This window comes from Rhinatrema bivittatum, chromosome 8, assembly GCF_901001135.1.
Source record: "Rhinatrema bivittatum chromosome 8, aRhiBiv1.1, whole genome shotgun sequence".
NCBI lineage: Eukaryota > Metazoa > Chordata > Amphibia > Gymnophiona > Rhinatrematidae > Rhinatrema > Rhinatrema bivittatum.
The window spans coordinates 173,527,870-173,544,037 of NC_042622.1; the positions used below are offsets into that span (position 1 = coordinate 173,527,870).

The 16,168-nt window shown below is 45.6% G+C and overlaps 2 protein-coding genes across 12 annotated transcripts in view; one reads left to right on the forward strand and one right to left on the reverse strand.

Moving 5' to 3' along the window:
* TEX14 (testis expressed 14, intercellular bridge forming factor) overlaps positions 1-2,194 on the reverse strand; it is a 608,800-nt gene extending 606,606 nt beyond the window's left edge. For all 6 annotated transcript variants that reach the window (XR_003858113.1, XR_003858112.1, XR_003858111.1 and 3 more), the window contains exons 1-2: positions 1,932-2,194; positions 206-342 (exon numbers count right to left, since the gene is read on the reverse strand). Coding sequence is in view for 3 of the 6 variants with exons in the window: in XM_029611460.1 (XP_029467320.1) it covers positions 206-341 (136 nt within the window). In the remaining 3 variants the exon portion in view is untranslated. The remainder of the gene's footprint in view (positions 1-205; positions 343-1,931) is intronic.
* Position 2,195: 1 nt separating this feature from the next.
* Positions 2,196-16,168, forward strand: part of RAD51C (RAD51 paralog C) — a 123,487-nt gene continuing 109,514 nt past the window's right edge. For all 6 annotated transcript variants that reach the window (XR_003858114.1, XM_029611462.1, XM_029611461.1 and 3 more), the window contains exons 1-4: positions 2,196-2,415; positions 9,132-9,387; positions 10,095-10,252; positions 11,232-11,365. Coding sequence is in view for 5 of the 6 variants with exons in the window: in XM_029611462.1 (XP_029467322.1) it covers positions 2,298-2,415; positions 9,132-9,387; positions 10,095-10,252; positions 11,232-11,365 (666 nt within the window). In the remaining variant the exon portion in view is untranslated. The remainder of the gene's footprint in view (positions 2,416-9,131; positions 9,388-10,094; positions 10,253-11,231; positions 11,366-16,168) is intronic.

Sequence of the window (16,168 nt, forward strand, 5' to 3'; positions counted from 1 at the left end):
AGTATATCAATAATGAACCCATTTTGGATTCCTCCCTTCCATACACCAAAAAATACCCCATATTTGCACCCTTAAAATATTTTCCTAGAGTTTGCTAAAGGCCTTGAGCAAATATCATGAATACTCAAACCATCACAAGCCATTTACTCAATATGAAAATTTCTAGGTATTTTCCCATTCTTTGACAAAATGAAGTTATTCTTACCTTTTTTGAGAATCTTTTTCACTTTCATGTAGTTTCCTTGACGAACATAATTATGTAGCTGAGCTTCAATAGAATTGTTTTTTACAAAACCAATATGAACAGGGCAAGGCAACATTAGGGGAACAGCATGAGACATTCTTTATTGAAAAAAAAAATAAATTGATATTGCATTAGTAAGTCACCTCCTCATACAACTTGTATGTGTGTTGCAAAAATTGTGTGTATTATAGAAGAGTAGAGAATAGAAACTTGCACTTGAGTATGGTAGGGAAAGCTACACTAAAACTCTTATCATAGATGTATTCAGTCAGTCCAACAGAAAGATATTGCCTCAACTTGTTTGACTTTGAATAGTTTCCCTAAATTAGAGGTAGAATTAAAGTAGCTGATGTGTTCAAAACCCCGACCCCACTGACATCCATCAAAGCTGAATAGTATTTTTTTTTAGTACAAATTGTAATTATTTAGCATGTGGACCTGTCTCTCCAACTGCAGGGCATATAGCCCTACCTTCTCTTATATACCATGTAGTAAAATCAGATGCAATTCCCAGATAGAGGGTAGTAGCAAAGAGAGGGAGACGATGGTGTTTCTTTCAGTAGGGAGGACCAAGAAGTTATCTTGTCAATTCCTACCTGCTCCTATAGCAGTCAGTGCTAAGGGAAATCAGAAATGCCATTAACTGATCTCTGGCACAAGCAGGCTTGCCAAATCATGAAAAATTTATTTATTTATTTATTTAAAGATTTTTTTTTATATACCGGGGCACGTTAAGAACATCACCCCGGTTCACATTGTAACGTAACATAGCAACAAGCTTTACAATAGTTTAATGTTTAATATATATATATATATATAAAAGGCAACTCTCTGCATAGTCATTTCAGATGCATAGAGCACAAACATGGCAACACTAAAAGTGTGTTTGTAAAAAGGTTACAAACACACTTTTAGTGTTGCCATGTTTGTGCTCTATGCATCTGAAATGACTATGCAGAGAGTTGCCTTTTTGTCCCCGAGTACTGAGGGGGGGGGGAAGGGGCTCAGCACGTTTTTACGGACATGAAATGATTTCTGCATTCATGTCACACTTTTGTGTTCGTTATTTTTCACGGATGGTTACTACTACTTACGGTACTTAACATTTGATTCTATAGCGGGACACGACACACGCAGCCCCGCTGGCAACACTGCAAAGAAGCCTACGGAACATCAGTTCAAAATATTGCTTACAAATCACTTTAAAATAACGTCCAGTGGGACAGAAAATATTCATTTTCGCTCTTTGAAAATTAAAGAGTTGGTTTACCACTACAATAAAAATTAAATTAAAAGCAGTTCCCTGACATTAATGCATTTGAAATGCCGCCTCTCCTTTCCTAATGCAAATCTCCAACAGAAAAAATATTACAATTCAGTTTCAAGCTGAATTCATTTTTGTCCTTTTTATTAAAAAGGTCTTTTTTTTTCTTTTAATAAAATGGAATAAATGTTTCTTTAGTACTTTTTAAAAGTTTCACTTTCAACTTTATGTTCTGAAGCTGGAAGTCTTTAAACTGTTTAATATATCGAAGTCTCCTAAAATAATACTTAGCCTTTACATTTATATAAGGCCATAAGATTACGCAGCGCTGTACAGACACCCGTTTATTTATTTTAACACGGTTCAACAGCTTCCATCTCCCCCACCCCCATAAAACCGTAGCGTCTTTACCCGTCGCCATACCTGAGGCGCACGCGCCAACAGCCAAAATTAACTGCCCGTAACAGCCAAGAGGCACTTCAGGGCCTGAGCAACCAACCAGGCCAAGGCATACGCCGGTGCCAGAGAGCGTGAAAGCAACAGACCAACCGCAACCATAGGCCGCGACACAGCCAGGAAAGCTGCCCGCACGTGTAAGCGGGAAAGCGCGGGGGAAAAGGAGGCGGTGGTGAGAACGGAGTGGGCGGGGCAAACAGTGACTAGTGAAAGCGGGGAAAGGGGCGGGGCGAATGATGAGCGCGGCGAAGGCGGGAAAAGGTCGCGTACATCGACTTAGCGGTCGCGGTCGGTTTCGGCCTTCCTGTCTACACCCGCGATCCGGGCGGTAAGATGCAGCGGGACGTGGGCAGCTTCCCCTTAGCGCCGGCGGTGAAAGTGAAACTGATCGGCGCCGGTTTCCACACGGCGCAGGACGTGGTAGAAATGAAGCCTTTGGAGCTGAGCCAAGGTACAGCACCGGAGAGGCCCCGGCCGTGGGTTCTTGCTAGCCAGCCGGCCTGCCCCTCAGGCTTCACAGTTTTACAGTGACTTTTTTTTTTTTACTACAAAAATCACTTTGAGTTTGCGCTCTTGCAGGCCGATACAAATATCGGTGCGTGTTAAAGAGGCGCTCATGATTGAGCGCCGGCTCTCTAACGCGCACCGATCACCTTTCTGGGGGTGGCCAATGCAAATTGACTGCTGCGGTAAAAAGGAGGCTCCAGGGGAAATTGCGTGCCCTTAGCACTTCCTCGGCAGTGGGTGCCCTGGAGAAGTGGCTGTCAGCCGGTTACGAAAAGGGATGCTCAATTCTACAGGCAGCTACAGTAAGAGCGGGAAAACGGGCGCTCAGTGGTGAGCACCCGCTCTCCCAATGCACGCCCAGCGACCTCTCCTGGGAGCACGATCCTGTATTTAAATGAGTGGTTGCCTAAAAAGGAGGCACTAGGGACAATAGCGTGTCCCTAGAGCCTCCTTATTAGGGGAAACCTAGGAGAGATGGCTGTCAGCTGGTTCAGGAAACAGACAATTTTACAAGCGTCAGTTTTCCGAACCCGCTGAAAGCTATGGGTTAGGATAACAGACGCTGGTAAAATTGAGCGTCAGTTTTCCTAACCTGACCTGCTGGCATCTTCTTTTTTTTTTTTTTTTTTTTATTTTAACAATTTTGGTTCCTCTGACATAATATTGCTAGGATATTTAGTCAGGTGTAGAGAAAAGCAGTACTTTTTTCTGCCTTTTTGTACACTCTTCTGACTAAAATGTGCTGCTTAGTCACCCTTTTTTTTTTTTTCAGTATTCTGGGTTTGTAACTAATAGCCTCATCAACATGCATTTGCAAGTGATGTGTGATTAGTTTTGGGGGAGGGGTGGACACACATTTTCGACATGCTAAACCCCTTACTGTATAAAAGGGTAGTGGATGTATGTGTTAAAAATGTCCTAAACATCAAAATCACAGAACATATAGAAAGACATGGTTTAATGGAACAAAGTCAGCATGGCTTTACCCAGGGCAAGTCTTGCCTCACAAATCTGCTTCACTTTTTTGAAGGAGTTAATGAACATGTGGAGAAAGGTGAACTGGTAGATATAGTATACTTGGATTTTCAGAAGGCATTTGACAAAGTTCCTCATGAGAGGCTTCTAGGAAAAGTAAAAAGTCATGGGATAGGTGGCGATGTCCTTTCGTGGATTGCAAACTGGCTAAAAGACAGGAAACAGAGAGTAGGATTAAATGGGCAATTTTCTCAGTGGAAGGGAGTGGACAGTGGAGTGCCTCAGGGATCTATATTGGGACCCTTAATTTTCAATATATTTATAAATGATCTGGAAAGAAATACGACGAGTGAGATAATCAAATTTGCAGATGACACAAAATTGTTCAGAGTAGGTAAATCACAAGCAGATTGTGATAAATTGCAGGAAGACCTTGTGAGACTGGAAAATTGGGCATCCAAATGGCAGATGAAATTTAATGTGGATAAGTGCAAAGTGATGCATATAGGGAAAAATAACCCATGCTATAATTACACAATGTTGGGTTCCATCTTAGGTGCTACAACCCAAGAAAGAGATCTAGGTGTCATAGTGGATAACACATTGAAATAGTCGGTACAGTGTGCTGCGGCAGTCAAAAAAGCAAACAGAATGTTGGGAATTATTAGAAAGGGAATGGTGAATAAAACGGAAAATGTCATAACGCCTCTGTAGCGCTCCATAATGAGACCGCACCTTGAATACTGTGTACAATTCTGGTCGCCGCATCTCAAAAAAGATATAATTGCCATGGATAAGGTACAGAGAAGGGCGACCAAAATGATAAGGGGAATGGAACAGCTCCCCTATGAGGAAAGACTAAAGAGGTTAGGACTTTTCAGCTTGGAGAAGAGACGACTGAGGGGGGATATGATAGAGGTGTTTAAAATCATGAGAGGTCTAGAACGGGTAGATGTGAATCGGTTATTTACTGTTTCGGATAGTAGAAAGACTAGGGGGCACTCCATGAAGTTAGCATGGGGCACATTTAAAACTAATCGGAGAAAGTTCTTTTTTACTCAACGCACAATTAAACTCTGGAATTTGTTGCCAGAGGATGTGGTTAGTGCAGTTAGTATAGCTGTGTTTAAAAAAGGATTGGATAAGTTCTTGGAGGAGAAGTCCATTACCTGCTATTAAGTTCACTTAGAGAATAGCCACTGCCATTAGCAATGGTAACATGGAATAGACTTAGTTTTTGGGTACTTGCCAGGTTCTTATGGCCTGGATTGGCCACTGTTGGAAACAGGATGCTGGGCTTGATGGACCCTTGGTCTGACCCAGTATGGCATTTTCTTATGTTCTTAAGCCCTACACAAATCATTCAATTAATAGGAGCACATCTGGACACAACCGACAGTTTTTCTGCCGCAGGAACGAAGGCGCATCATCTGCCTTCTCCTGCGACAGCTCAAGGTCACAGTCAGCTCGCCAAGTCCTGACAGTCAGGGAAGACCTCTAGCAGCTGATTTAGTCGCTCGGGGAGAATAAGCCGCTACATTTACCTGAGGATAAGCCTAAGGCGAAAAGGTTTTTTCAGACCTGTTCTCGATTCCGTTCCGATAAGAGATCCAGGCCAGCCCAGAGGGTTTTCTCCCCTAGGGTGCATTCTTGGGGGCAGTCCTTTTGGGACGCCCATAGGCCGTTTTGGGGAGCTACAGGAGAATCTGCAGCCAGTGGCAAGTCTTCACAATGAGGCGAGGCTGGCTCACTCGGATGTTCCTATTATAGGAGGTCACTTGACTCTGTTTTATGACGAGTGGGCCAAGATCACGCAGGACCAGTGGGTTCTCAGTATAATAAGAGACGGCTACATGTTAGAATTTGCTCGGCCCATTTGTGATCTTTTTATAATTTCCCCTTGCGGGCCGATGAGCAAACAGGTGGCGGTGCGAGAGACCTTAGTGTGCCTCCAGTACTTGGGGGTGGTCATTCCGGTTCCCTCGGTGGAGCTTCAAAGGGGACACTATTCCATCTATTTTGTGGTCCCAAAGAAGGAGGGCACGTTTCAGCCCATCCTCGATTTGAAGAAGGTGATTGCCGCTCTCAAAGTCCCCTGCTTCCGCATGGAGACCTTGCGTTCTGTGATAGCGGTGGTTCACAAGGGGGAGTTCCTGGCTTCCCTGGATCTAACAGAGGCCTATCTGCACATTCCGATCCAGTCTGAGTCAGTGTTTTCTTCGATTCATGTTCCTGGGCCAAGATTTTCAATTTCAGGCCCTTCCTTTCGGTCTGGCTACAGCCCCATGCATCTTCACCAAGGTGATGGTGGTAGCGGCGGCATTTTGGAAGGAAGGTCTCCTGGTACATCCTTATCTAGACGACTGACTTATCAGAGCAAAGTCGGAAGATCTCCGTCTTCAGTCGATACACAGAGTTCGCAATGTTTTTCAATCTCTCGGCTGGGTTGTGAATGTGGCCAAGAGTCATTTGACTCCGATGCAGTCCCTGGACTACCTGGGTGTGAGGTTCGACACACCGATAGGCAAAGTGTATTTTTCGGGATAAAGAGTACTCACTCTTCAGAATCGCGTTCAACGGTTGTTACAGTTGCAAGTTTCCAGAGTGTGGGATTATTTGAAGTTCTGGGCTCCATGACTTCAACCTTGGAGTTAGTTCCCTAGGCATTTTGCCATATGAGGCCATTGCAAAGGGCGCTTCTGGCACATTGGAAGCTGATCTCAGAGGAGTTTCACTTGCCGTTGCCTCCAGAGGGGGCAGCCAGGGAGAGTCTATCTTGATGGCTTCAGTCTCCCAATCTCTTGTGCAAGATGGACCTCTAGGTCCTGGACTGGGTGGTAGTGACAACCAATGCCAGCCTATCTGGCTGGGGGGCAGTTTGTCAACACCATTCAGTCTAGGGTATCTGGTCTGCGAAAGAGTCTACATGGTTTATCAACCGGTTAGAGACCAGAGCGGTTCGGCTTGCCTTGAGGGAGCTCTTACCATTAGTAAAAGGTTGCGCAGTTCGGATTCTGTCAGACAATGCGACAGCAGTGGCATATATTAATCAGCAGGGCAGAACCAAGAGTCAGGCGGTGGCTCGGGAGGCACAAATCTTGATTCATTGGGTGGAGTCCCATCTAGAGCACATAGCGGTGTCTCAAATAGCAGGCGTTGAATGTCCAAGCAGATTTTCTAAGTCACACTCTGCTAGATCCGGGCAAGTGGGAATTGATGGAAGCCGCAATGCAGCTAATCCGGAGACAGGGGTCTCTTCACGTGGATTTGATGGCGACTCGTCAGAATGCTAAAGCATTTTGATTCTTCAGTCGAAGGCAGCAGCACGGCGCTGAAGGCGTTGACACTTTTGTTCTGCCTTGGCCTCAGGGGGGTTCTATTCTGTGTTCCCTCCTTGGCCGCTGGTGGGCAGGGTGTGGTGTCGCATAGAGACATCACAGGGAAGTGATTTTGGTCGCTCTGGAGTGGCCATGGTGTCCATGGTTTGCGGATCTTATCAACATGGTAGTGGACCGCCTGATTTGTTTCGGACATCTAAAGGGCCTTCTTCGTCAGGGCCCCATACTTTCATACCAGGCCAATCACTATTGTCTAGCGGCTTGGCTTTTGAGAGGCGGAGGTTGAAGCATAAAGGCTATCCGGATTCTGTCATCACCTTGTTGCAAGCCAGGAGACGGTCCACTTCTCTGGCTTTACGTTAAGAGTCTGGCATGTGTTCGAGTCCTGGTGTACTGCTCATGGTGTCTACGCCCTCCATTCCTGATATTTTGTCCTTTCTGCAGGAGGGTTTCACTAAGGGTCTATCTCCAAGATCCCTTTAAGTTCAGGTGGCGGCCTTGGGCTGCCTTCGTGGCAAATGTAGGGGAATCTGCTATTTCAGCTCATCTGGATGTGGTCAGGTTCCGCAGGGGAATGAGGAATTTGCGGCCTCTAGTTAGAAGAGTTCGTCCATTCTGGAACCTTAATCTCGTCCTACGAGGTCTATGTGCGACGCCATTAGAGCCTTTGCGGAGAACAATGGTGAAAGACTTGACTCTCAAAGTGGTTTTCCTCATAGCGATTTGCTCAGCTGGGTGGATTTCAGAATTGCAAGCTTTGTCCTGTCAGGATCCCTTCCATCAAATTTCAGACTCAAGATTCTCATTAAGGACGGTACCTTCCTTTTTGCTTAAAGTCATTTCTGCATTTCATGTGAACGTCTGTGGAGCTTCCCGCCTTTCCAGCGGTGGAGGGAGCTCAAGCGGTTAGATGTTCGAACTCTTTTGTGCTATCTTGATGTGACTAATGATTTCAGGAGGTTCGATCACCTCTGTTTTGTGGAGCAGCACGAACCAAAGTTTTAAAGCTTCAAAGGTTACTATTGCATGTTGGTTGAAGGAAGCTATTGGTTCTACTTACATTACTGCCGGTCGGGAGGTTCCGGAGGACTTGCGTGCTCAATCTACGTGGTCGCAGGTGACCACCTGGGCGGAGGCACAACTGGTGTCTCCTCATCAGATCTGCAGAGTAGCAACTTGGAAATAGTTACATATTTTTGCACAGCACTATCGTCTGGATTTGGGAGATTCTGGGTCTCCTCCTTTTGGCGAAAGTGTTCTGCAAGCCGGACTTTCCAGGTCCCACCCTAGATAAGGGGGCTTTGGTACATCCCAGGCATATGGACTAATCTGGGTACGTACAGGGAAAGGAAAATTGATTTTTACCTGCTAATTTTTGTTCCTGTAGTATCACGGATCAGTCCAGAACCCACCAGTTTCCTGGAGGTGGAGAGTTGCCCTCTTAGCCTTATGCGTACAGATTCGCAGTAACCTCTTTATAGTTTGGCAAGTTGGCAGAATGTTTAGAGTTTTGCATTTTTTTTACTACATTAGTTTTGGCATTGGAAGTTTTTTTGCTTGGGTACAGATCTATACTGAGGAACTGCAGGTGGCACTAGGGTTTATGAAGCAGGGTCAGTCAAGTTTTTTCCTCTGTCTCCATCTCCTGGCAGGGATGCATAAACCCAGGCGTGTGGACTGATCCTGGTACTACAGGAACGAAAATTAGCAGGTAAGAACCAGTTTTCCTTTCATTCTTTTCTACACATGGATCTGAAAATATCATGTAATATCTTAAATGTATAGAAGGGGACAGGGGGAATATAATAGACTTAATTACCTTGAAGATATAAATAATACACAAGAAAGAAGCACACCTTTTAATGAAGCTGTAGAACTTGCTGGAGGATGTGGTCAAAGCATCTCGCATAGCTGGGTTTATATGGGGTTTGAACAAGTTCCTGGAAGAAAAGTTTATAAACATTTATTAGTGGGGGAGGGAAAGCCATCATTTTATCTCTGGGCATGAGATACAAGGAATTGGATCCACTCTTTGTGATCTGTTGGGTATTTCTTAGTAATTCTAGTTGGTCACTATCTGAAACAAGATGCTGGGCCCAATGTACCATGTTGTGTCAGGCTACAGGTCCATTTTATGTTCAGTGAGGCAGGAAGATCTAGAACAAGTGGTCATGAAGTGAGTCTCCAAGGGATAGAATAGAATAAGGCGTAATATCAGAAAATAAAAGCCAGAGACTAACCGTGGTTTAATGTATTGTTCTGGAAAATAAATTGAGCAGCGAGTAGGTAGGTGATCGTATTCTGTTCTTGTGATTCTCCCTGGTTTTTTTTTTCTTTTTCTTTTTAGAAGCTGGAATCTCTAAGGAGGAAGCCTTAGAAGCACTGCAGATTATAAGACATGACTCTCAAGAGGAGACTTGCTTTCCAGGAACCTCTTCAGTTATCCAGAAGTATACAGCACTGGAACTTCTTGAGCAAGAGCAGGCACAGGGTGCCATAATCACTTTCTGCTCCATGCTGGATGACATGCTGGGAGGCGGTGTGCCACTCACCAAGATTACCGAAGTTTGTGGTGCACCAGGTGTTGGGAAGACACAGCTATGGTAAAAATAATCGTAAATACCCTTTCCTTTGTATCCTCATTCTATTTGTGACATACTTTTCTGTCAGGAGAGTTCAGAGTGAGTTAGACAGATAAAATGGGTCCTTCAGAAGACAGCTATCAATACAGTTCAGATAGTCATGTACCAGTATAGTTCATTAGCATTTAAATATAAGATCCTTCAGGAAGTATTCAGCAGGTCTACAGTGGTACACATATGATGGTGACTGCATATAGGTGTTAGCAGGTGTTGGAGTTAATGAATGGGACCAAAGGCTACCTCTGCCAACCAGGTTTTTATTAGTTTTCAGGTCAGGGCAAGATTGGGGGGGGGGGGGGGGGGGGAAGGGTTCATAGGGATGGACAGAGCCTGCTAAAGTTCCTTTTTTTTTTTTTTTTTTTTTAAATGAGGCAGATAGCTCTTGGGAACATACAGTGGGCCTGAGGACAAGTGATTAGAGTGGGCGTGAAGGGGGTAGGGAGTTGCTGAGAGAGGTTGGAGTCTGCTCCTTGAGGGATTTGTAGGTCAGGATGTTGCATTTGGTACACAATGAGGTGGTTATGCATGGGGTGATTGCCACTGCCTATTGGGAGAGGGTAATTAGGATGCATGGGCTGTGGGTTCTTGTTTACGTAAAAGTTTGAACTATTTTGTTAAGAGTCCGGTGTCTCAATTTACCACCTGCCTTGTGCTCTTTACTTTGGCAGTATGCAGCTTGCTGTGGATGTGCAGATCCCGGAGTGCTTTGGGGGTATAGCCGGCAAGGCTGTTTATATTGACACAGAGGGCAGTTTCATGGTGGATAGAGTGGTGGATATAGCAGAGGCCTGTGTCCAGCATTGCAAGCTCATCTCTGAATCTCACGGTTTGTTACCAATCTCTACATTTTTCATTGTATCCATGTGTGTATGTTACTAAAGAATATATCTTTAACATTCTCGCTGGAATAGATCTAGTGACCTACTCTTTTCTTTAAAAAAAAAAAAAAATTCAGTTTGTCAGGAGAAAATGTGGAAGTGCTATATAGAATAAATATCACTGAAATACATTTAACTTCTGTTTTTATAATATAATTAAGCATTGTGTCCATTTTGCAGATAGAATTGATTTTCAGAAATGTATGAAAAGATTTGTCTAAAGTGAAATGTTGCAAGCATTAAATATATCCTCCTGAGGGAGATGATTTTACTATTGAAACACATTATCAAAATAGTGTGGAAGAGCATACAGAGATGTATGAGAGGATGCGATTTTAAGATTTTAGAAAGTACTGTAAGCAAAGTGGGAAGGATCTAGTCAGTTGCTTATGAATTGTGAGAAGCAGCTAAGAGTGTCTGGATTATAAAATCCTTTCGCAAAACAAATCTCAGTATCTGGTTCCCCTAATTTCTCACTGAATGCAGTTCAGTCCCCACTTAACATTGCTCAGGCGCATACTAATGTTAGGGCAGCAGTAGTAACTCCTTAATATGTTTCAAAGTCAGCTGGATGAGCTGCATTGTGTTCATGGTGTTTGAGTATTGGTTTTAGTGAGGTTCTTATTGTGAGATGCTTGTCCAAGATTTTGCTTGCATTGTTTATACCTGTGGAGTACGCTAGCTTTCACTGGATAACTGCAGATAATTGATCATTTCATCACATCACTATTTCACTGCTAAGGCAGTAGTGCGGTGAGCCCAAGTAGAGCCTGGGTTTGAAGGGTATAGTCAGAGCAAAAGATTGGATTTTTTTTGTATTATAAGCACAGACTCTGGTTCCTATATTATGCCATATGGCTTCATGCAAACAATTTCCTTTCTAAAAGGAATCAGCCCTGTTTTAGCAAGGTTTTCTATTTGTTTCAGAGCACGGTGAAGGCATGGCAAGCTTCTCCCTTGATAATATACTTTCCCAGATTTATTACTTCCGTTGTCATGACTATGTGGAGCTGCTGGCTCAGGTCCATCTCCTCCCAGACTTCCTTTTGCAGCACCCAGAGGTAAACATGGACATGTGATGCAAGGAATGATCTCCAGACAGGCATTCTGAAATACTATAGAAAGCTTCATCAGATTTTAGCAATAACCTTTTCACATAACATAATAAATGACAGCAGATAAAAATTCCTTCTGCCAAATAAACATTTTCTCCCTGGATTGCTACCATCCTGGGTAGACAAGCGCAAAAATTCTCAGCCCAGTACCAACTCCCTCTCCATCAGGCTGATACAGAAAAAAGCGCGGGTGAGCGGGCATGCGATTCAGGAGGGTGGCTTATGCAAATTAGGGCCCGCGGTAAAAGGAGGCGCAGCTGTCAGCGGGTTTGACAGCCTACGCTCAATTTTTCCGGCATCTGTTCTCAAACCCGCTGACAGCCATGGGTTTGGAAAACGGACGCCAGCAAAATTGAGCATCTGTCTTCCCGGCTGCGGGCCGATTTTTTTACTTTTGGGGCCTCAGACTTAATATTTATTTATTTATTTCACATTTTTCTATACTGAGCTTCATGGTTGAATACCATATCAGATCGCTATGATATTAAGTCGGAGGGTGTACAGAAAAGCAGTTTGTTCTGCTTTTCTGTACACTTCCCCGGCGCCAGCAGAAATTAACGCCAGTCTTTGGGCAGGCGTTATTTTCTGAAAGTAAAATGTGCGGCTTGGCCGCAGGAATCATGCAGGAATAACTAATAGGGCCATCAACATGCATGTGCATGTTGCGGACGCTATTGGTTTCAGGGGGGCTGGACGTGCGTTTTCGACGCTCTGTTACCCCTTAGGGTAAAGCTAGCGCATCAAATGCGTGTCCAAACCTGGGCTAACAGTGCGCTCCACCGGAGCGCACTGTTAGCCCAGGTTTGGACAGCTTCACCGGAAGACCACCCTAGATCTTGTCTTCCTCTGATTACAGGATCAATGCCCAGGCCCAACTCCATGCCCTATTACAAAGTCCTGCAACAATCCACACCTATGAGGCTGTTGCCCTAAACATCCAGCCTCCCCGTGTTCATTGACAAAAGTAGAGTTGCCTGTTTTTTGGTTGATGGCAGATATCAAAATTCATTTTTATTCTTTTGATTTCAAACGTTTCTGCCGTATTGTTATCACATCCATGCATTTCTACCACATTATCACACACGGGCTCATTCAACTTGGGAATTCCTTCTTTCCCTGTATGTACCAGGATCAGTCCAGACTGCTGGGTTATGCCTCCCTTCCAGCAGATGGAGTCAGAGAAAAACTGAAAAGGCACCCTCTATATACCCTGGTGTGCCTTCAGTATTTCTCTGATTCCAGCAGATTGAGAGAGCATAACCTGCGGTCCTGATCATCTCTAAATTGGGAGGGTTCCTCTGTCAGGTTTGGTTTAATTTTATGGGAATCCTCTGACTAGATCAATTCTTTAAAAAAAAAAAAAAAAAAGGGGCATAGGCAGGGCATTGCCCTATAGCCTTTTTCCCGGAGTAACCTTTGGTCCCCTGCCCGGTAAGTTAACAGGGGGAGGATTCACCGGTGGGCCGGTCACTCTCCCCCTTCTCCAGAGACGCTGCATTCCTCAGACAGTTGTTACAGAGAAGATTAATTCCTCTGAAGGTTCAGTAGTTCTGTGGTTCAGGGAGGTTGTTCCCCTGTGTTGCTATTAAAGTTACAAACAAAAAAAAAACACATTAAGACGATTGATTTGAGAGAGGAAAGGTTTTTTATTTAAATACCGACCTTTTTGACCCGCGCCTGCCTTAATCTCCCGGGCCTCCGGACAGGGTGGCTGGCCACCCAACAGCATTTTTGCGCCTTTAGGGATGCCACGGGGAGCCGTTTGCACAGCGTTTTGGGGCGCCGGGGTACAGGCTCTCCCGCGAAAGCCTCTGCTCCCGGTGCATCCCCGGGGGCAAGGGGCCATCGGAGCGGCCAATTTCGGGAAGGAGTGCAGTCCTGCTGCGCCCGAGGGGACACAAATCTGCACCGCTTCCTCGGAGGCAGAGGCCAGGCACGCTCCCGAACGGCACGGGGGTGGTGGCCATCTTGCCTCCTTTGGATCCGGCAGCGGCCATCTTGCCTCAGGCAGATCACTATGCCAATTCTATTGGGGAGGGAGAGGAGCTTCCTCCTTTGTCCCCGCTGGCACTCAGCCCTCAGAAACCACGCGGTAGACTCGGGTCTACCTCTGTTTCCATCAGCGGGGGGGGGGGGGGGGGCCTTAAAGAGACCTCACCCATTTTCTTCCCAGTTTGTCTTACTTCTACATAAAGCTTATGTGGAAACTGAAACTGACTGGGAAAATCAATCTCCTGTCCCAGCTAAGTATTTTAAGGGCCCAACAGGCCAGGAAAGCCCTGGTTCGGAGGTGCCTTGCATGGTCCAGGCTGCTGGAACTTCTGTTCCGGTCTCGTCTACGGATCTTATGACTAAGGACCCCCTCACTGATGTGGGTAGTACAGATCCGGTGGAGGGGGACGATCCTCAGATACTCCGTTTTTGTTCCACAAGGAGGAGCTGGACCCATCAATTTCGCAGGTACTTCAGGAACTTGAAATCCCAGTCCCACAGGCAATTCCGGATACTTCGCCAGGAGACTCGGTGTTATCGGGACTCCGCATTCCACCGCAAACATTTCCTTTCCATCCAAAACTCTTTCAGATCGTATCCCGGGAATGGGATACTCCGGAAGCTACCCTGCGTGTCAGCAGAGCTATGGAAAAGCTTTATCTGCTTCCTAATGAGTCCTTGGAGCTCCTTAAGATTCCCAAGGTGGATTCAGCGGTCACGGCCATTGCCAAGCATACCACCATTCCTGTCGCAGGAGGCACAGCTCTCAAGGACCTTCAGGATCAGAAGCTGGAAGTCTTGCTTAAGTGGATTTTTGAAGTTTCAGCTTTAGGAGTGAGGGCCGCAGTTTGCAGCAGCATGATGCAGAGGGCCACCCTCCACTAGGTCCAACAAATCTCACGGCACAGGATCTTCCTCCGGAAGAAGCTGAAAAGGCGAACCGCATGGAATCTGCGGTAGCATATACCGCGGATGCTTTGTATGATCTCCTCTGCACCTCTGCCCGCACTATGGCTTCTGCAGTTTCTGCAAGGCGGCTCCTATGGCTATGTAACTGGGCGGCAGACGCCTCCTCTTAAGTCGCAATTGGGTTCCTTTCCTTTTCGGGGCAAGCTCTTATTCGGAGACTAATTAGAACAGCTGGTTCGCTCTTTGGGGAGAACAAGGTTTACAAGCTACCGGAGGACAAGCCCATATTGTTCCATTCTCCCGGCACGTTTCGCGGCCGTTTCCATGGATGGCGCTGCCCCCACTCCGGGAGGGGCTCTTCCTCATACGCTCAACGACAACCGCCCACAAGATCTCAAGCATGGGCGCATTCCTTTTGTGGCAGGCGGCCCCCGTGAACTGGCGCCTCTCATACCTTCGCATCGGCCCCCGAGCAGTCGAAGGAGCTGGTAATCGGGAAAGGAGACAGCAGCATGAGCCTCCCGCGGCCGATGGGTTTCTTCTTTCTTGGCCTGCGGGGGCTGGAGGAGGAGGCTGCTGCAGCTACTATTTGTGCTCGGGGGGGGGGGAGTGGAAGTGAGTGAGAGAGAGAGAGAAGCAGCCAGCATGTATGTAAGTGAGAGAATGCATTTGATTGAGAGAAACTGATCAGCAAGCTCATGTGTGTGTGTGTGTGTGTGTGTATGTGAGAGACAATGAAAGTGACTGCTCAAGGAGATGACTGATGTGTATGTGAGTGTGAGAGAGAAAAAGCATGGAAGTGAGAAATCTGGGTATGTGAGAGCATGGGAGTAAGAAGCCTGATTATGTGAGAGAGAGCATGGGAGCGGGAGGGCTGTGTGTGTGTGCATGAGAGAGAGACTGGTTATAAGGTGACGGTGTGTGTGAGAGAATGTGATTCAGGGAATGAGAAGCCTGTGCACGTGGAGAGCAAGCATGGAAATGAGAGAGAGACTGGTGTGGGTGTGTGAGACAGAGAAAGTGATTATGAGAGTGAGAAGCCCGTATATGTACGGTAAGCAGAACACGGGAGTGGGAAGCCTGTGTGTGTGTATGGCATGAGAGAAACTGTTCAGGAAGGTGTCTGGTGTGTGTGTCAAAGACTGTTTGGGAAATGATTGGTGTGTGAGAGACAGAAACTGGTCATGGGGGCATGACTGGTATGGTGTGTGTGTGTGTGAGAGACATGGGCCCTAAGGAAGAGGGCCCATGTCTATACCCTAAGGAAGAGGACCATGAGTATAGAGCTTAGCCATTACTGCTGCTTATGGTGTGTGCTACGGCCTGCATGGAAGAAGAGTAGGAGAGCTGCTGGAGGGGGTAAGTAAAGGTGGCTTTTAAAGTTTATTTTTCTTGATTGACTGCCATTTTAATTATTTAATATTATGTGATGTCTGCTTTTTTGAAATATTTTATTGGTGTTTGGAGAATGTTTAATAGTTTTTATGAGTTTTTAATTGTTGGATGTTATTCTGTTCATAGCTGTTTTTATTTCTGTGTGGGGATCTATAGCTGCTTGCTAGTTCTGTTTTCCTAATAAGAGATGTATTGGTTTTTAGGGCCTGATATACGGTATTTGTAGTGTTGCCTTTTCATAGATAGGGTTGCTCCTGTTTGAGTGTAAAAAATTTTTTTCTTAAAAATATGTATAAAAAGGGGGGGGGTCGTCTTATACGCCCAGTCGTCTTATACGCCAGAAAATACGGTAACTCAGCCATCATAGTGATGGCCTGTGACTTGAGGCAACAGACTGAAGCTCTCTATGGAGCCCAGTCCTCATCTACCTGAGTTTAGCCAGTAGTTGTCTAT